The sequence below is a fragment of the Nicrophorus vespilloides genome, unplaced genomic scaffold (genome assembly GCF_001412225.1).
Source record: "Nicrophorus vespilloides isolate i.1.1-1 unplaced genomic scaffold, Nicve_v1.0, whole genome shotgun sequence".
NCBI lineage: Eukaryota > Metazoa > Arthropoda > Insecta > Coleoptera > Silphidae > Nicrophorus > Nicrophorus vespilloides.
This window is the reverse complement of record NW_017099946.1, coordinates 83444-101534: the sequence shown is the minus strand read 5'-3', so window position 1 is coordinate 101534 and position 18091 is coordinate 83444. Positions and strand designations below refer to the sequence as shown.

Below are 18091 nucleotides of genomic sequence, written 5' to 3'. Positions count from 1 at the left end.
ATAAAGAGTTGAGTTACAGTAAAATGTAAACATTTAAAATGTTCATTATTGCTATACACATATAATAATACTATATAACAACGTCTATTACATAATATCTAAAAAATATATAAAAGATAAAGAAACTCGTGGGCTTTCATTCCCTTCTGAAATATTTCATGTGTAACTTAGATAATTAAATATGGAAGTATTCAATGAACATCCAAAATTAAATTTATAGGTATTCATTAACATAGAACTACTGATAGTTGTAGTTTTGCATAATTGCCAAACATGGGAATCCTTTTAGTAATGATAAATATGAAAGACGCATATATAATGTAAGTTCTACTTTAATCTGTACATTTTAAATAAAAATCTATAATACAATAGAATCGGCTTATAATGGCAATTAACATCATCAATAATATTTGTAATTGTATTAATGTTTTAATGTAGTGCAAGTAGATTAATGACAAAACTTTAAATAAATATTAGTTAAGTTCAGTATAATACCATAGAAGTATATCATTTTCATCTATAAAAATTGTTTATAATTTTGTCTGTAAAAAACTGAAATGAAACTATTGTTATAAATCCACTAATAAATCTTTTCTTTCGAGTTAATTATTAAATAAATACTAGACTAGTATATAAACGTAAAACATTTGTATCTAAACTAAACATGAAGTTTCTAACAGCACTCGCTGCACTTTGTGTGCTTTTCAACATCATCTACGCATCCGACAATATCGAAGAAGATTCAAAATTAACAGCTGTAAGTTTTTATTCTCATTTTTATTAATAACAAACTAATTTAAATAATTTCAGCCGGAACTTGTTGAAAAATATGGATATCCCATCGAGAACCACTACGTAACAACAACTGATGGATATATACTTAATCTGCAACGCATTCCTTTCGGTAAAAATGGAAATATCAATGAAAAAGGTATACCGGTTATGCTTCAACACGGTCTCATCGCTTCTTCTGCTGACTGGGTTTTAGCAGGTCCCGAAAAAGGATTCGGTAATACTTGTTAAAATATATAAATTATATTAGCTAACTCTTTATTTTAATGCAGCTTACATTTTGGCCGATGCCGGTTACGATGTTTGGATGGGAAATGCCAGAGGAAACCGGTACTCCCGTAACCATACAACATTAGATCCGGATAGTGATGCAAAGAAATTTTGGGACTTCTCTTGGCATGAAATCGGAATCTATGATATTCCTGAAATGATTGATTACATTTTGGAAAATACTGGTCATTCTGATTTATACCACATTGGTCACTCGCAAGGAACGACAAGTTTCTATGTGATGTGTTCAGAGAAACCCGAGTATAATCAGAAGATAAAGGCTCACTTCAGTTTGGCACCAATTGCTTTTATGAATCATTTGGTCAGCCCTTTGATTAGATTCCTTGCTTTGTTCCAAGGTGGATTGGGGGTAGGTTATTACACCACGTTAAACGATAAAATTATTATATATTTTTTTTTATTATTAGGCCTTATCTAATCTGGTAGGAGCTTACGAATTTAATCCATCAGACGGTCTTCTGGAGATAGTTACACAAAAGGTGTGCGAAGAAGGAATTCCACAAATTGCTTGCAAAAATACTATGTTTGTGTTAGCCGGTTACAACAAGGATCAAATGAATACAACTTTGTTACCTCTGATCACCAGCCATTATCCTTCCAGTTCAGCGACAAAACAAGTTCTTCATTACTGTCAAGAAATGAATTCAGGTAATACAAAGCAAAGAATAACTTATATCGGAAAATAATTGAATACTTTTAGGATATTTCCGCCAATATGACCATGGATTAATATCAAATAAAAAACGATATGGATCGATCAGTCCACCTGATTATAAATTACATAAAATTTCTGCTCCAGTCTATCTGCTTTATAGTTTGAACGATTGGATGTCCGCCGAGAAAGATGTTAACAGACTATACGATCAACTTTTTAATGTACCGGTTAAGAAAATTGTAGACCCTAATTTCAATCACATCGATTATCTTTGGGGAATCGATGCCAAAACAATTGTTTATGATGTTGTTATTGGTTATATGAATGACTTGCTTGATTTGTGAATTTACAATGTAATAAACTAATTATGGGCTATTCATCAGCAACAATAAATTTCTTTTTTTTTTATTTTACACTTTTTTCTTCATTTGCTTCAAGAAATATTGGCATTATTATTAACATTTGTGATTTATTATAAATTGTTATAAATATCAATAATAATACCATTTATGGTAAAATTAATGTTTGTACTGCTGTTCGGCATAACTAAAATAGTTTGAGTAGTTTCTGTTAAAAATATCAATAAAATATGTTTTTGTATCTTTCTACAATCTTTTGCACATTTAAAAATGTAAAACTAATCTTGATATAATTATTATAAAAAAGAACATAAATTTATAATTAATATAATAAAACAATTTTATGTAAATATGTACATTAGTTTATTTATTTATCACAAATGTTCTTTACTGCGATCCTATATGTATAATAAGTTGTCTATACTCCTTTAAGAGCAAACTAATTTTAGTCAAATGAGCGCCCAGAACGAAATATGATTTAAAGTAATATTTTCTAATAACTATAGCATCATGTAACTCAAGTTTTCCAGATAATATTAATAAAATTGTATATTAATAACGTGCTATTGACATATTATTTGATAATATATTATTAATTTCATTTTTTTTTCTTCACCAATAGTAACAGATACATTTTTGTGTTTGACGCAATAGTAAAGTCGTAGATAAAGTATATTTGCTAGATTTGTAAAATTTCTAAGTTATCTAAAAATTACACAAATAAGAATTTTATCTATTAACATAAAGAAAGACGCATAAAGTCTACTAAATACTCATGATTGTCATATACTAAATGCTAATAATTAGTAAAGAAAATACTTATAATTACAATAATTAATAATTTTAATACATACTAAGCAATAAATGCGAGGAAATTAAATATTTATATTATTTAAATATTTAATGTTTTCCTTTGGTTTCATATCCTTCTAACATTATCTCACTATTATCTAATAATGGGTGAAACTGAGAAGTTTCAAAACATAATAACGTATAGAAATATTTTAATTTTAGAAATTATTAATATGCAAAATCAACATAATTCAAATAAATTTATATAAAGCAAAGAGATGACATATTTGCGTTTCTTTTCAAAAAATAAAGAAAATGAATAAACATCTCTTTATTTCATTCAAATATGAACGATTTCATCCGCATTCCATAGCTGCTATTCGTATAATTGAGGGAAACATTCTTATGTAACCTAATAGGCTGTGGGAAGTGCCAGGTAAACGAAATGGTATATATATAATGTTTTGTGTTTCTCGTTTCAATAAAAAAATTGCTTGCTCAGTTGCAAAATGAGATTCTATGCACAAAGAGTAGCTTCAATGTATAAGAAAAGTACGCAGTTCTAATTGTGTCGTGGAATTGCAGATATGAACGCAAGCAAACAATTCTGATGAGTTGCCGGAGAAGAGTGGAAATCTTAAAACATATTTAGTGATATTTTGGGAACAATTCAGGTATTTTAATTAGAAATATTATCTCAATTTTATTAATTAGATATTAAATACTCTATAGAGTCTTTTTATATTATCAGTAATTGTGACCTTATCCAAATGACTGAGAAACCATAAATATTATCTTTCTTTATACAACAAATAATACTCTCAAGAAATAACAAGCTATACATTTATTTTAATGAAAATATCCTATATTGTCTAAGTACATTTAAATGTTTTATTTAAAAAAAATATCTGCAAAGAAAGTCCATTATAAGATGATTACAATAATTACTGATACAATATATTGGTTTTTCTCTTATTTCGTAAATACAATCACTACGTCTTTGGAATCTTTTATTAATATAAACTTAATTTCTATTATAAGAAGTAGTTGTAATTGATAATGCAGTGATGTTCTTGTCTTATTTTTATTAATTGTAGATATTTTCAAATATGATAGTATTATTAGTATTTTAACAAAAAACAAATTGATTTATAAACATTTGTTTTAAAGTCAGTTGCATGTGAGGTAAAATTTTAAATAAAAAAGTATATTTGCATGGATCAACGCGAATCGCTTAAAAAACATAACATGGACAAATGTTTACGATTTATAAGAATAATAAATCAATCACTTGAAGAATGTGCTAACAATAAAGAAAACGTAAGCATTAATCGTCTAAATAAAGATAAAAGAAATACGACAGTAGACAATAGGGAATAAGTAAAATTGCAGATAAAGTCATTATAAACAATGTATCCAATACATATTCATGGTGAACTATTTTTAAATTGAGTTTAACATTTTAATTGCCGTTTCGCTCTTAACGACACAACAATTTGCAACGCGAATGAATGCTGTTTTCGAAACGCAACAGAAACCAAAAATAACCCGACTTACATAACAATTGTGTAGCCCCCCGTGCACGTTGTGATACGTGAAATATGAATGATAGTAGTAACTTGCATCAATTCTGCACTTCGATAATAATGAAATTGATATTAAGAAGAAAGAGCGACGCATGCGTCTGCACTTGTTCGCAGTCACCAATATTAAGTATCATTTAGTTGGTGTTCAGTCATCGCTCGGTCGGCTATTCGGAAACGTGGAATTCGCCGCCGCCGCCTTCCATTTGAAAGTTGATCATCGATGGATCACTTCGATTTGAGTATTGCTAATCGAACGTGCGAATATGCCGAAAACCGCGCCAGATTATTCAAATAGAGGCGCAGCCTTAAGGACGAGTTGTCCACATGCAACGTTTTTCGAACGCGCTTCTCCTTCACACTCTCATCATCTAATTTAAGTGAATTTAATAGACCACTTGACTAGTCCAATAAAAATCAAAAATAAAAAACAAGATTTCAGTAATTCTATTAGCGTGCTTCTCAATGTGCAGATGAACTGGACCGAAAGATGAAGCAACCTACTCTACTCTGTGCGCAGTGATTTCGAAATACATATTAATTGGAGCAATAAATTAAAACGTTCGTTTAAGAGTACCGCAGTTAATATCCTATATAATTAACTAGTTGAAACATTCAATGAAGAGTAATTAAAGGAAATATATATCTTTTGTTAAGTTTTGAAAGTATATTTCTAATGGAAAATAAAACACGTGCACGAGGTTTGCGCGGATTAATCAATTAATGGAATGTACAATTATTGATTAACTTGAAGGAAAATCCTTGTTCATTTATTGAATACAACAGTTGTGATAATTAATGTAGTGCTTTTTAGAGCGAAGTGTGTTAATTATATCGAATTTTGTTATGCGCCGATAGTGTATTGACGATAAGGAACTTTCAATGGACGAAAAATGTATCAGGAGTAAGTTTTTTTAAACCATTCATAACAATCTTTTCTATTTATTAAATCAACGTAAAATACAAATGCAAAAGTTTTCGTATTTATTTAATTATACTTCATAGTGATTCAAATATTAAAACTATAAAATAATTACAGAGGAATTTCGCTTTACGAGCATTTTGCTAAACGAGCAAAGTAAATTGTAGAAACGAGTGACGAGGAGAAGAGAAGTCTGAGATTGTGCGCCTGCTACATCATTTTAAAAACTTGAGTTCACATATTATTTGTATTTTTATATGTTATTTATTTATATGTTATTTATTTATATGTTATTTATAACACTTGCATAGATATGAAAAGCAAAATCATTAAAAATCGAGACCAAGTTATGAATAGAACGCATTATCGTATTTTACATTATTTCATATGGGAAACAAATGTTTCAATATACGAGTCGAAAACGAATTATGCTTTGTTAAGCGAGGTTCCACTGTATTTGTTCAAAAATATGGTTGTCTTAAGATACATAGCATATATTTATTGGCAAATTACGACCTCTTAACTTTAAATATTAGATAGTTACGACCACAATTTTATTGCCAATTAACATGATCATCTGTTTAGAAAAAGCCGGTTTTAAATAATTTGTTTTACTGCACATAAACTTACAAACGTAATAAAGCAACCACGTAAAGCAACTAAAAAAAATATATATAATTCCAACAATCAAATGCATTACAACACATCGATATGATGACCATCAAAATATAAAAAAAAATAATAACAATACAATAAATACTAAACACAGTTTACATAATTTCCAATGAAATGTACACAGAAGAAACTTGATTTCATATAGTTTATAGTAAAAGTATTGTTATCATGATAATTTTTTGGATTTAATAATGATTCTTGGAATGATTATATTTTACGTGTATTGTAATTTTTTGCCAATTCTAAAATATTTTTAGATTAATTTATTTAAATATCGTTTATTTTTTTCTTATCCAAAACTAACTTTTGTTATTGAAATTTGCGATGATTCGAGAAGAAAACATGTTATCAAATTATTTACATGACGCAGTTCTAACAATTGCTGAACGTATTGATAGTAAACTTTATGTAACATTACTATTCCATGACGTGCTATTGACGTTCTTATAGTAGAAATCGTACAATCGTTCTTATAAGTTGTCTAAAATACCAATGAAAACAAAAATTATGCTTTAGTTAGAATATAAAGAAAATTTAACGATAAAATTATAAATATATTGAATCAAAATATTGCAGTGGTTATTAATATTTGCAATTATTGTTATGTATAATTATTAAAAGTTGTATAATTGATTTATGATAAGCGTTTGAACTAGAAAAAGTATAAAAATATAAATAAATAGAATGTGCATTTTAAGAAAACAAGCAATCAAGATTGCTTTGATTTAGATTATATAAATAATGAATTGAATAGAAGTTGTTATTTGTAATACTACATTGGAACTACATTTCTTTCAGAATCTATAGTCTGACATCAATTAGTTCAAGGTTAACTATCCGATTGTCATCATAATAGTTCATACCGTTTCAGCCTCTTCAGCTTCATCTTAATCATGAGAGTATTTACAAATCGAGTAATAAAGCATGATCTTGTTTTTTTTTTACTATAGTTTTAAATAATAAATTTGTCATTTAATAACTAAATGAATGAAATATATTTTTACTAAATAAAAATAATTTATATATGATTCCTCTCTAGAAATAGATTTAATTATATTTAGTGCTCGAAGTGCAACATATATTATTCGTTTATATTTAAACCCAAATTGTTGGTAATAAATCTTCATAACTCGTTGAAGTGTACGTCTATTTTAAGATTCTAATAACTTTCAACATTGTAAATGATACAAGTTTTTAAAAGCAATCAAAAATACTACTTTCATTAAATTATAATTTTGGTATAATGAGATAAACAATTACATAAACCACTGTGTAAATTATTAATTAATTTGATTGAAACAATATAACTATTTTGAATTTGATAAAAAAAATATGACTGATAATTATAAAATTACCATTGTAAATTATGTATGGAAGAAAATATGTAAATGTACGTATATTTAATATAAACAATTACTTGTTTTCCATTTTTAATTAAAAAAAAACATTTGAAAGTACATGATTCATTTGTGTACGCTATTGAAAGTTTCGCTCGTTGTAAGGTTACCATAATAAATTACAATCAGCTACGTAAGTGGAGGTGGTGGTGGTGCAATTGAAGAATTATTTATAAATAAACGCGTTACGAAATGAAACAATAAATAAACTACACGACTATTGCTCGGCTCCAAAGTGAAATATTGACATTTGTTTCTTATAAATATTAAATTGTTGATGTTGCATTGAATGCATTCTCAAATAACTCTATTATAATAATCTATTAAACTTTTGCATTATAGAGATTCTTGTGAAAAAGAGTTGAATGTATTCAATAATGTTATAAACATTATTAACGAAAATGCTGTTGAATCAAATGATTCCGGATTAGATAATTGAAGTCCTTGAACTGATTGATGTCTGATTGAAGGTTCTTCAAGAAATCTATTGGATTGAAGCTGCGAAAACAATAGAAAGTAAATTTGATGTAATATCAATCATTTCCCTTGCTAGTTACACTTCTTTCAACTTCAATTTCAACTGTATTTAACTGATATAACAGAATTCAGGTTTTCCTGAAGTTTAATAAGAATAAGTAACAAAATCCATTTTGAGCTGCTGAAATCAGAATTGATGCTAACAAACAAATTAGTGGTGCCCTAGGTCAAAACTTATACAATTTGTGAAAACATGCATCATACTTTGATAATGAAATGTATTTTCGAAATATTTTCAGATATCAAAAACAAAAAGTACTTTATTGATTCCCGTGAAAAAAGAACGGTTATCTGCGTTATTTTTATATTTTCATAATGGCTAATACTTGCAGATTATATTAATTGCATCATCTGTTGGGTCTTTATCCGACAGCGCTTTTAATAAACGAGATAAATGGTGTGCAACCAATTACAATCGTTATTATATATTGTGACATGTGGATTTCTGCGTCAAAGATTATTCATGTTTGCATATGATGATGGTGAACTGTTACATCCATTTTACAATGAAACCATTATTAACATGCAAACAATGATTAATTATATCTAGCACACGGTGCTATGATTTTTCTGTGAAAGTTCATTTGATAAATAAATTTATCTTGTGGTAACTCCGGAATTGCACAGCAGTCACGATTTTGTTTTGTTTTGTCTTAATGTGTCATCTGTCTTATGGTGACGTACGTGTTTTGAAAGAACTGGTTTCGGGGTGCAAATGCTTTGTTTCTTGGTGCTACTGATCTCTTTATATAAACACACACACAAAGCACACATAAAGCAGAACTGTAAATACTCATATAACCTGTATTATATATTGTTTGCTGTGCGAACGCATTTATGAAAGTAACGAGAAAGTATCATGGACTCTCTACAAGGTGTTGTTTATCAGCGATCATAATCTTATCTGGAGAGAAGACAACTTAACATCACAGGTGTTGACAGGCATCATTGTAACACTGTAAACCATCGTGATAACAGCGCTGTTAATTGTCACCAGGTAAGTTCTAGAAAAACCATTTCTAAATCACTCATTTATATCTCGTATTAAAAGAGGTCGATGTTCTTGCAATTAATTATTCTGCCAATGATTGTATTCCTTATTCATCTGCGTAAATTACGAAACCAATTTATAAATAATTACATTCAATTAAAAAAAAAACTATTATATAAATGTAATTTCTTTAATTTTTATATATGAATATTTCAACTGGTTATCAAAATGTTTGTTATCATCATTGGTAGTAGTGCTTCATTGCGGTGGGTGTTTCTAACAGGTTCAAGTTTCTGACGGTCGGTCAGTTCATTTGCGTCATCGGATTGCGGCGTGAAAACAATTTTACTGACTGTGACATTTATGGCCCGTTATATAATACACCATCGGAATTATAATTTGCCGTGCAAAAAAAAAAAAAAGTTGTAACAATGTTTCAATTTCTTTTCTTTAGTTTTTGGTACGAATAATGTTCGTACGTTTTAGTGCCATGAATGTGTAATGATGCACTTTGCATATATTATTGAAATAACGATACTAAAAAGGTAACGGTTGTGCAATGCGTTTCAGAATATATACTAAAATTAGACGTTGTAATTTACTTTTTGACTTAGTTAAACGTAACGAATTTAATTAGTCGTTAACTCGCAGATAAGAAAACTACATTAGGTTTCTATTAAATTTGATGAAAATTTGTATATTTTTAGTCGTCACTTAATTATGTTCAATGACTTTCCATATTCTGTACATTAAGTCATAGGGAATAAACGTAGATATAGACAAAATTATATATAATACATTACATTAATTTTTATTATATTTAAAGGACTTTGTCATAAAAATATAGCTATTTTCTATAGTTATTAATAGTTACAATTATTCTTATTATGAATTTGTGTTGTGTTTGTATTTGAAGTGAAATATTTTGTATATTTAACTTTAATCTATGTGTTAATTGAAAATTGTGCTAATTACTTGCACTCTGTCTAATATAGGTAACTGCAATTTAAATGTTAATCATATACAGAAAGTACGTTGTTTTTGATGTTATTACCTGAAGGTTAAATAAGTTAAAACATATGAAGCATCCGTTATTTATGTAATCTGTTGTTTATCATGGTGGCTGTTACAGTGATTACTCAATTTAGATTTAAAGCAATTGTCGCAACTGTCTTTAACAATGTTCATATGAAAAAAAACTAAATCAGTCTTCCTTTAAGCAAACAAACTATTTCACTTAGAAAGAGGAAGATGACCTAAAATTTAACAAAATAATTTATCAGTTTTCGCCTTCATATATTTTCTTATACATTTAATAATTGCCTTATTTATTATATATTAGTTTAATAAATATTCATTAAATGTGTTTTAAAATACAATTTGATAATATACTGATACGAAAAATAATTATGGTAGTTTTATCAATCTGACTTTGCATACGGATGTATATGTTAGTTGGTCATGCAACCTATTGGCATTAATTTGTTGACTGGTTATACGATGCTCATTCATAGAATCAAGCAATTAAAGAGAAACATCTTAAACTGTAAAAATACTTTATAGAACTACATAAGAATTTTGACCTACAAATTGATTATTATGTTTCTTTTTTGTATAAAAAAAGTAATTTAATTTTCTCAAAATTTGGTTTGTTTTCAAATTTTTCAAACCGGACTGTAGTGATTGTAACCGTACTGAACTCGTACAGTTCATCAATAAAGTTTCTCGTGGATTTCATTTTAAACATCTACCTAAATTTGAACTTTTAGTCTACTATATTTGAATGCGTGGTGTATTGCAATGTTTTATAATCATAATTTCCTTCAGTGCACTTCTATAAATATCGTTGGAATAAATTCAAATTGATTTAGATATAAAATGGGGATATTTGCATATTACGTTGTTGTAAAGCGATCTTCTGTATACGGTGGAGTTGCTCGGAAATCGTCCTGCAATAAAATTTAATCCTGAAGACGATTACGAGTGTCGGTTCTGCCCAATGTGCGTCATTGCATTTTTTTTTACCGTCGGTATGAGTAACGAATTCTTGGAGCCGAATTTAAAGATATTCAACCTTGAAGAGGACGTCTTTTCTTGTTCAGTTTATTCAAACAAATATTATCACTGCCGTTCTCAATCTCTAACGTGCATTAATTCAATCTGCAGACAACCAAATTCATCTATGTTTTTTTTTTATTGTAAATGTTCACGTAAATTGTTGATTGTAATTGTGTTATTTAAAATATGTTTGTTCTCTTAAACGTAGTTAGTTATGTATTTACATAATGACACTGAACACTTACTTTGTTGTTGTAACATCGATAAAAAGAATGTTTATCTATCGTTTTATAAAAAATACATTTTGATAAATATAATATAATTTATATACAGCGAGCACCTCGCATAACGAGCAAAAAGATTTGTAAGAAAAATTTTTAAAACTTATTGCACATATTATGTGTATTTTTGAATACGTTTTACTATACGAGTTAAAATCCAGATATTTTGGAACGGATTAAAGCGAGGTTCCACTGTATATAGAATTACAAGAATCTACAAATTATAATTGGAGTTTTTCATTTCAATATTGAATACTTCACATAATTCGGCTTCGATAAAACCGGATTTACAATAGTACGGTTTGAAAATAATCTAAATTTCAATTGAACAAAATATAAACAATTCCATTACACTTGTGATTTATAATACGTATTTATATAGATTTACAAAGTACAATAAAACTTTAATATTACACAATCACACCTCCGCATTACTTAGTTGATAATGTATAATTATAATGGAGTTGCTTAAACCTAATTAACTCTATTATGTGAGTGTTAAAGTAACTAATTTATATTTGATCTTAATTTAATTATATAATACTTACAATTATATTTGTATGTATTGAAACTTGCAATAGCTCTGACTTGCAACAAAAAGTTGTGCTTTACAATGATGCAACTTTCTAAACGAATTCCTTCTGCTACTATTGTATTTTAACTTAAAAAAAATGGAATTGGGATATATTAAATTTGTACATTTTTATTGATATAATTGACTACTAATTACTAATTAATTTCGTGCAGTTTGGAATTATTGTAATTTTCAATATTAAGGTCATTTTTACTTGGTGACATCAAAACCAATTCAATCATACCTTAAAATAATTTATTGCTTTTTGTTGGTTTATATGTTAATTGCAACTATTAAAATAACATTACATGTTTATTTTCCTCGTGATTATTGCATAATAATTATGTTTATAATTATCCAATTATATCGAGTGCAGAATGATAACTTAATTTTCAATTATCGAAGGATGTATACACGTGTTTACCATACCATGCGTAAATTATGCAAATTTGAGATCTAAATGCAACGCGCTTATTCCAATACCGACACACATAATAAATCAGCTTTTACTACCAATAAAACTATCGGAGCTGTATTAAAATGCAGTAATCTTGCATTATTTTGAATGCCTTGAAACCATTAATTTTCATTTTACGATTAATTCCAATTAAATGGTTGTAAGCAGACCTTTGTCGTGTCAATTAATTTTGATTTTTTTTTACCAATCTCACGAATAAACAAATTATATGTCGTGTCGTTCGCATTGAAGAGAATTGCCTAAATGATTAATGACGTACGGTGAAAAGAATCAATAACATTTGTTGATTAATAGTCCTGACAATTTACGCACTGCTGTGCGTAAGAATAGTAACAACAATAACAAAAACAGCAGCAGAAAACAAAAACATAACAGTGGAATGGAAATATGCAATAATTGCTATTTGCCGCAATTGCGACCAATTAATGTCTTCATTAAACCAACAATATTTTTATTTTTGTACGTAGGTTTCACGCAGTACCGGATTTAGAAATTGTTTTATCATTCTTGCTACAGGTATTGCCAGAACTTTAGTTACGTTTCAAGAAAAAAATGTATGTATTTAAAAGACTTGCAATAATAAATCGATTTGCTTGTTTTCTTGGAAACCAAATTTTTCCATTATAATTTATTGAGGACATACTTTTCAAATGTCACGAGAGCAATTAAATTTCATCGTTCTTGGGCTGTGTAAATTCTTTAGATGTTTCATCATGTAAAAATTCCTCTCACCAATTGGTTTTGTTAATAAATCAAAGAAATAATTTCATTATTACAATTGTGTAAATATCAAAACCTTATAAAATTTTGTTTCCATTTGTGAATTTAATGAATTTTGATTCGGTCTACTTGAAGCCTAATCTCAATCCGGTCCTGATTTTTCATAACTTGTCCAACAAAACTAATAATAACTGATAATTATAAATATTGGAGTAAATGGATTAATAAAGCCAAGGATCAATTGGGTAGTGATGTGTCAATCGATTAATTGAGGAACATCAATTGATAACTGCGTTATTCCATTCAAAATTTTATTATAGATCAATTAATTTCTATTGTAAATTTCGTTTGATCGGAGCGCAGATATCTGAAGATGTGTCTGCCTTAAGTATTAAATCAATAAGCGCTGATGAATAAAACACTATAGAAATGGTGAGTGAACGTTCATAAAAAAAAATGAGTATGCAGTGAAAAACAAGTCACGATAATTTGATGTTCACCTTCGGATGTCAGAAAATGATTACGATTGGTGGTGTGAGGGGGAGTTGGGTGAGGGATTCGCAGCTAATTATTATTACGAGTGTCAAAAATATCTCAATAGATTCATTAATAAATCTCGATATGCGGTGTGGTGTAATTTTGTCCAGCGGTTCAGCGCGAATGTTGGTCGTTGGAACGGGAGCTCGCTGTGTGCTCCATTGGTATTGGTTTGCCATAAACACCTAAAAAAGAATTGCTAGTTTCATGTATTTAGGCCAATGATAAACGTTGCAAGGCTACGCCACACGTCGAGATCATTGGAATATAAAGAGACCAACAATGCGATATCTCCTCGCTTCGTTACAATTTTATATTTTCCGTTTCTCTTGCTCTCCCACCCAATTCTGGCTTTCTTTCTCAGTATGCATTTTATTGTCCCACAATAACGTCTTTATGTTATAATCTAATTCAACATTGCGACATCTTCCCCTGCGTCATCAGCTTTATTATCACCTGTGTTAATCCATTAACATTTAAAACACTGCCATCCATTAAACAGTTTTTGTTTATTATTAATTCAAAAACGTTCACTCATATTCCAGCAATGAGATCATTTATGTCAAAGGATATTATAAAAAAAAACATATAATTTATATAAATACAAGTATCCCCCAACTTACGAACTAATTCCGTTCCAAAGGGTTGTTCGTAAGTCAGGAGAATTTTAAAAATTTCAAAATATACTTTTCTTACCTTACTTTATCATGGTTTTTACTTTTATAAATGTTAAATTCCGGATTACTTACTACAGAAATTTGAAAAAATAGATTAAAATACTTACTTACAAATACTTTTCAATGTAGACATCACAATTATTTAATAAAAAACGACAAATGAAACAAATGTAAGAAAACAGATAGTAAATTTTGCAAAAATATTAAATTTTATTAAAGAAATTATCGATTTTAGTTTGGACAGTTAATTTTTTTGTAACAGTTAGAGCATTTAGAATTGTGTTCGTAAGTTGGGCAGTTCGTAAGTCGGGGGATACTTGTATATAACAGTAGGTTGAAATGACCTATGGTCAATAGTCCATTTAAACTCTTAATAATTTTTGTCTTTCTGACTGTTACAACACGTGCACGTGCCTTAATATCTACCAGTCTAATTATAAAAAAAATAATAATTTTTATACTTGAATTCATATGCATTCCAATATATATGACTATTAGCTAGTAATTGTCAATCAATAATATAAGTTTTTGTGACCAAGATCATCGAATTATCTATAAAATTTGATATGAATACGAAATGATACGATTTAATTCAAATATTCCCATTGAAATCAAAATCACCAACTATTTTTTGACCTCCAAAATAATTTACTTTCATAAATTTTTCATACAACGTGGTTCCAATAAATGGTATTGTCAATGTGTTTGTTAATGCATGTTTATGGTCCATGGCCTTTTAAAACTAGAATGAAGAGTGGAGCTTTGTTCAGAACAGAAATAAAAAAATAGCTGTATTAATTTATAATTATTTCCAAGCAATATAAGTAGAAATGAAAATTCTATATATGTTTTTTTTTTTGGTCGCGACTGGAAAAGTTTTCGAATTAACACGTCCGTTCTGGTTTTTTTTTGCACGTATCTCCAATGTAAATGGTAATTGTGGTTTTTATCTATGAACGTAATAATAATAAACAAATATTTGAATTAAGCTACGGCGGTTTTTTTTCAACGGTGTTAATAAATCTTTACCATAATCTTTCCAGATAAGAATAAGCTTTTATTTTGTACTTTTTCTTTCCAAAGAAAACAACTATAATTAAAAAAAATTCTAATTATTTTAAATTGTATTGATTTGTAATTCAATAAATAAATAAGAATAATATTAAATTATAAATAGATTGGTAAGTATTAAATAAAGAAAAGCATAATGAAAATATAAAATTATTAATATTTATACATATTGTAGATATAAAGTATTGCACAAGGCATTGTCGTCATAAGTGTCAAAAGTTCAAAGTGTTGCTCAATATTTTCCGCAATGCAAACACAATTTTATTAAAGTATTGGAACTGGTTCGCAACAAATATTGATATTATAATCAAATTGAATTTAAACCTACAATTAGTATAAATAAGTTATTGAAGAACTTCCGACATTAAGAAAATCTGATATTATTAATAGTTCATCTATGGTCAATAAATCAAAATTTTGTACAAGGTTAATACTTTCTACGTATCCTTTAATCACATGAACATAAATATATTTGTTCAATATAAATTAAATAACCTAATAAACAAGTATTTCGAAAAACCAGATGATTTATCGAGCATAAAATTATAATTCAATTTATATGCTTTTGATTATAAATTATATCTACAGGCTATATTTAAAATACTAATTCCATTAAATTCTATAACTCTCTACGATTTTTAAATGCAAGATATGTGGACTTTTTTTTTGTTTTCTTTTACCCGAGCTGAAATTATTTACTTTGCCTTCGGCTCGTTTTTCACGTGGCTTCGTGGAAAAACAAGTTTTAAATACAGCAAGGGCCCAAACAATGATGTTTGAACATCTGTTCGGGCTTGCAAGGCCAGGTCCATAAATATGCCACCCTCCAGAGCGTCATTTAAAATTACCTGCAAGCAGTAGTAAAATTACGGATTTTATCCTGAATGTACGTTTCGCGAAATGTATGTTTCGGACAGGAAACTGTAAACCGATTCAAATAATTGTTATCGGATGTTGATTAATTGGTCGCAGCCGGTTATTATTTCGACATGCTAAATTATTGCGTATTTCCTCTTTTCTTTTTAATAAATTTGTTGATACTTTTTAATTATAATGTAATAGCATGATTTTCTTAATATAATTTATTAAGTAATGAATTACAATTAAGCATTAAGAATTATGTGTTATAATAATTGTTGTTGTTTCAGCCTCAACGAATTTTGGATACGCAGCTTTCGGCAGGACTTGTGGTTGGATAATGTTGATGGGATGAGTAGAGAGTTATTGCAAGAAGGTGATAAATATCAATTGAAAATGGATGAGATAGCGGTGATCAAGAGCCGAGCGGAGAAGCACCGGCAGTATTATAGAAATCTTTGCGGCGGTGCGGTAAATTCTCCGGAGATGGCGCCACCGGTGATGGCAGAGGGAAAGGTGAAGTTTGAAAATCTTCAGCCCTTAGAGAATAAAGTGAGACAACGTCGCACAGGGGTATACGAGTTGAGCTCTTCGGGGTCCGCGTGCGATTGTTCCATGTTCAAGAGCGTTAAGCAGTTACGTGAGAAATATCAGGAGATGCTAGAGGAAACCAGCAAGCAGTTGGAAACGAAAACAGGGGATCAGTTGACGAGATCGAACAGCATGGAGGGTTTTTTGGTTCCTCCGACCAGTGGCTATTGTTCCTCAGGCACCAGCGATGATGAACGTGATAGAACTTGGCGGCACAACCAAGTGCAGAGATGCGGAAGCTCCGACTCTGCCGTTGGGCAAAGCGATGACGAGACGCAGACAAATAACCAGTGGTACGAACAGAAAGAAGTATACAATTATCCGGAGAGCCCTTACAGCCCTCGAGGATCCGTCGACCATACAAACGTTCCTTCGAAAACGATAATCGAGGCACAGTGCGTGCCCTATCCGGTGGACAGGAAGCTAAGTGATTGTATTAGTGATAGCGGCGACGGAGATAACAGCCGCAGACAAAGCTGTTACACTGACGATGGTGAGGAACAACCGTGCTATCGTTATTGGAGAACACCAAGTGTTGTAGTCAGTGATTATTCAGATGACATTATGGGATTGACGTTGGAAGACATCGAGTATTTCCGAAACCGGAGGAAGGATTGTTCTTCGCCGGACTCCAGTTTACATAGTTCCTGCAGCAATTTGAACTATTGCGGCTCAACAATTAGCTGCTTGGACACCGATTACACAAGGCATCCGTATCGTAAGCAGTCTAATTGTTCCACGTGCTCCACACTCAGCGGCGATGAAGACACGGACATCATCCAAGCTTCTAACAAAAAGGTAACACATTTCACACTTTTAACTCAAGTTTATATCTGACAATGGCAAACAACACCATTTGCAGATAAACTGTTAGCTAACACTTATTTGTTATTTCATCTTCCAACATATAATTATAAAACAATTACGTTTTTTTATCAATTTTTCTATGAATGAAAAGATTTCAGTTACTTTTAATATCTTAAATTAACATACTTCATTTATTATAAAGTATAGAAATTTGATGCTGATCCGTTGCATTATTTATTTAATTATTCTTTGTTAATGATTGTAAGTAGAAAACTGTTGTCTTCTTGGGATTTAGATTCTATTGTCCCGCGAAACAGGTTTAGTGACGCACTTTACTAGACTACCGCAATTTTTTTCGTAAACTTATCCTTTTCTCTTTTATTATTTTGTTGCTCTTGCTCAATCGTACTGTTGCTCAAAGCACGAACTTGTTTGGCATCTTGCA

General features: G+C 29.4%; 2 protein-coding genes across 3 annotated transcripts in view; both read left to right on the top strand.

Moving 5' to 3' along the window:
• Positions 1 to 664: 664 nt before the first annotated feature.
• Positions 665 to 2145, top strand: LOC108566251 (lipase 3-like). Its single transcript, XM_017926051.1, has 5 exons — positions 665 to 757; positions 811 to 1009; positions 1065 to 1432; positions 1491 to 1731; positions 1784 to 2145. Exons 1-5 carry the CDS (start codon positions 665 to 667, stop codon positions 2080 to 2082), a joined length of 1200 nt encoding a protein of 399 aa, XP_017781540.1. The 3' UTR covers positions 2083 to 2145.
• Positions 2146 to 4624: 2479 nt separating this feature from the next.
• The window catches only part of LOC108566252, a 40790-nt gene continuing 27323 nt past the window's right edge, over positions 4625 to 18091 (top strand). The window contains exons 1-2 of one of the 2 annotated variants that reach the window (XM_017926052.1): positions 4625 to 5376; positions 16539 to 17637. In XM_017926052.1, coding sequence (XP_017781541.1) covers positions 5366 to 5376; positions 16539 to 17637 — 1110 coding nt within the window. In that variant the 5' untranslated portion in view covers positions 4625 to 5365. Of the gene's footprint in view, positions 5377 to 8547; positions 9001 to 16538; positions 17638 to 18091 lie in introns of those variants that run through there. The other variant, XM_017926053.1, reaches the window with a different exon arrangement.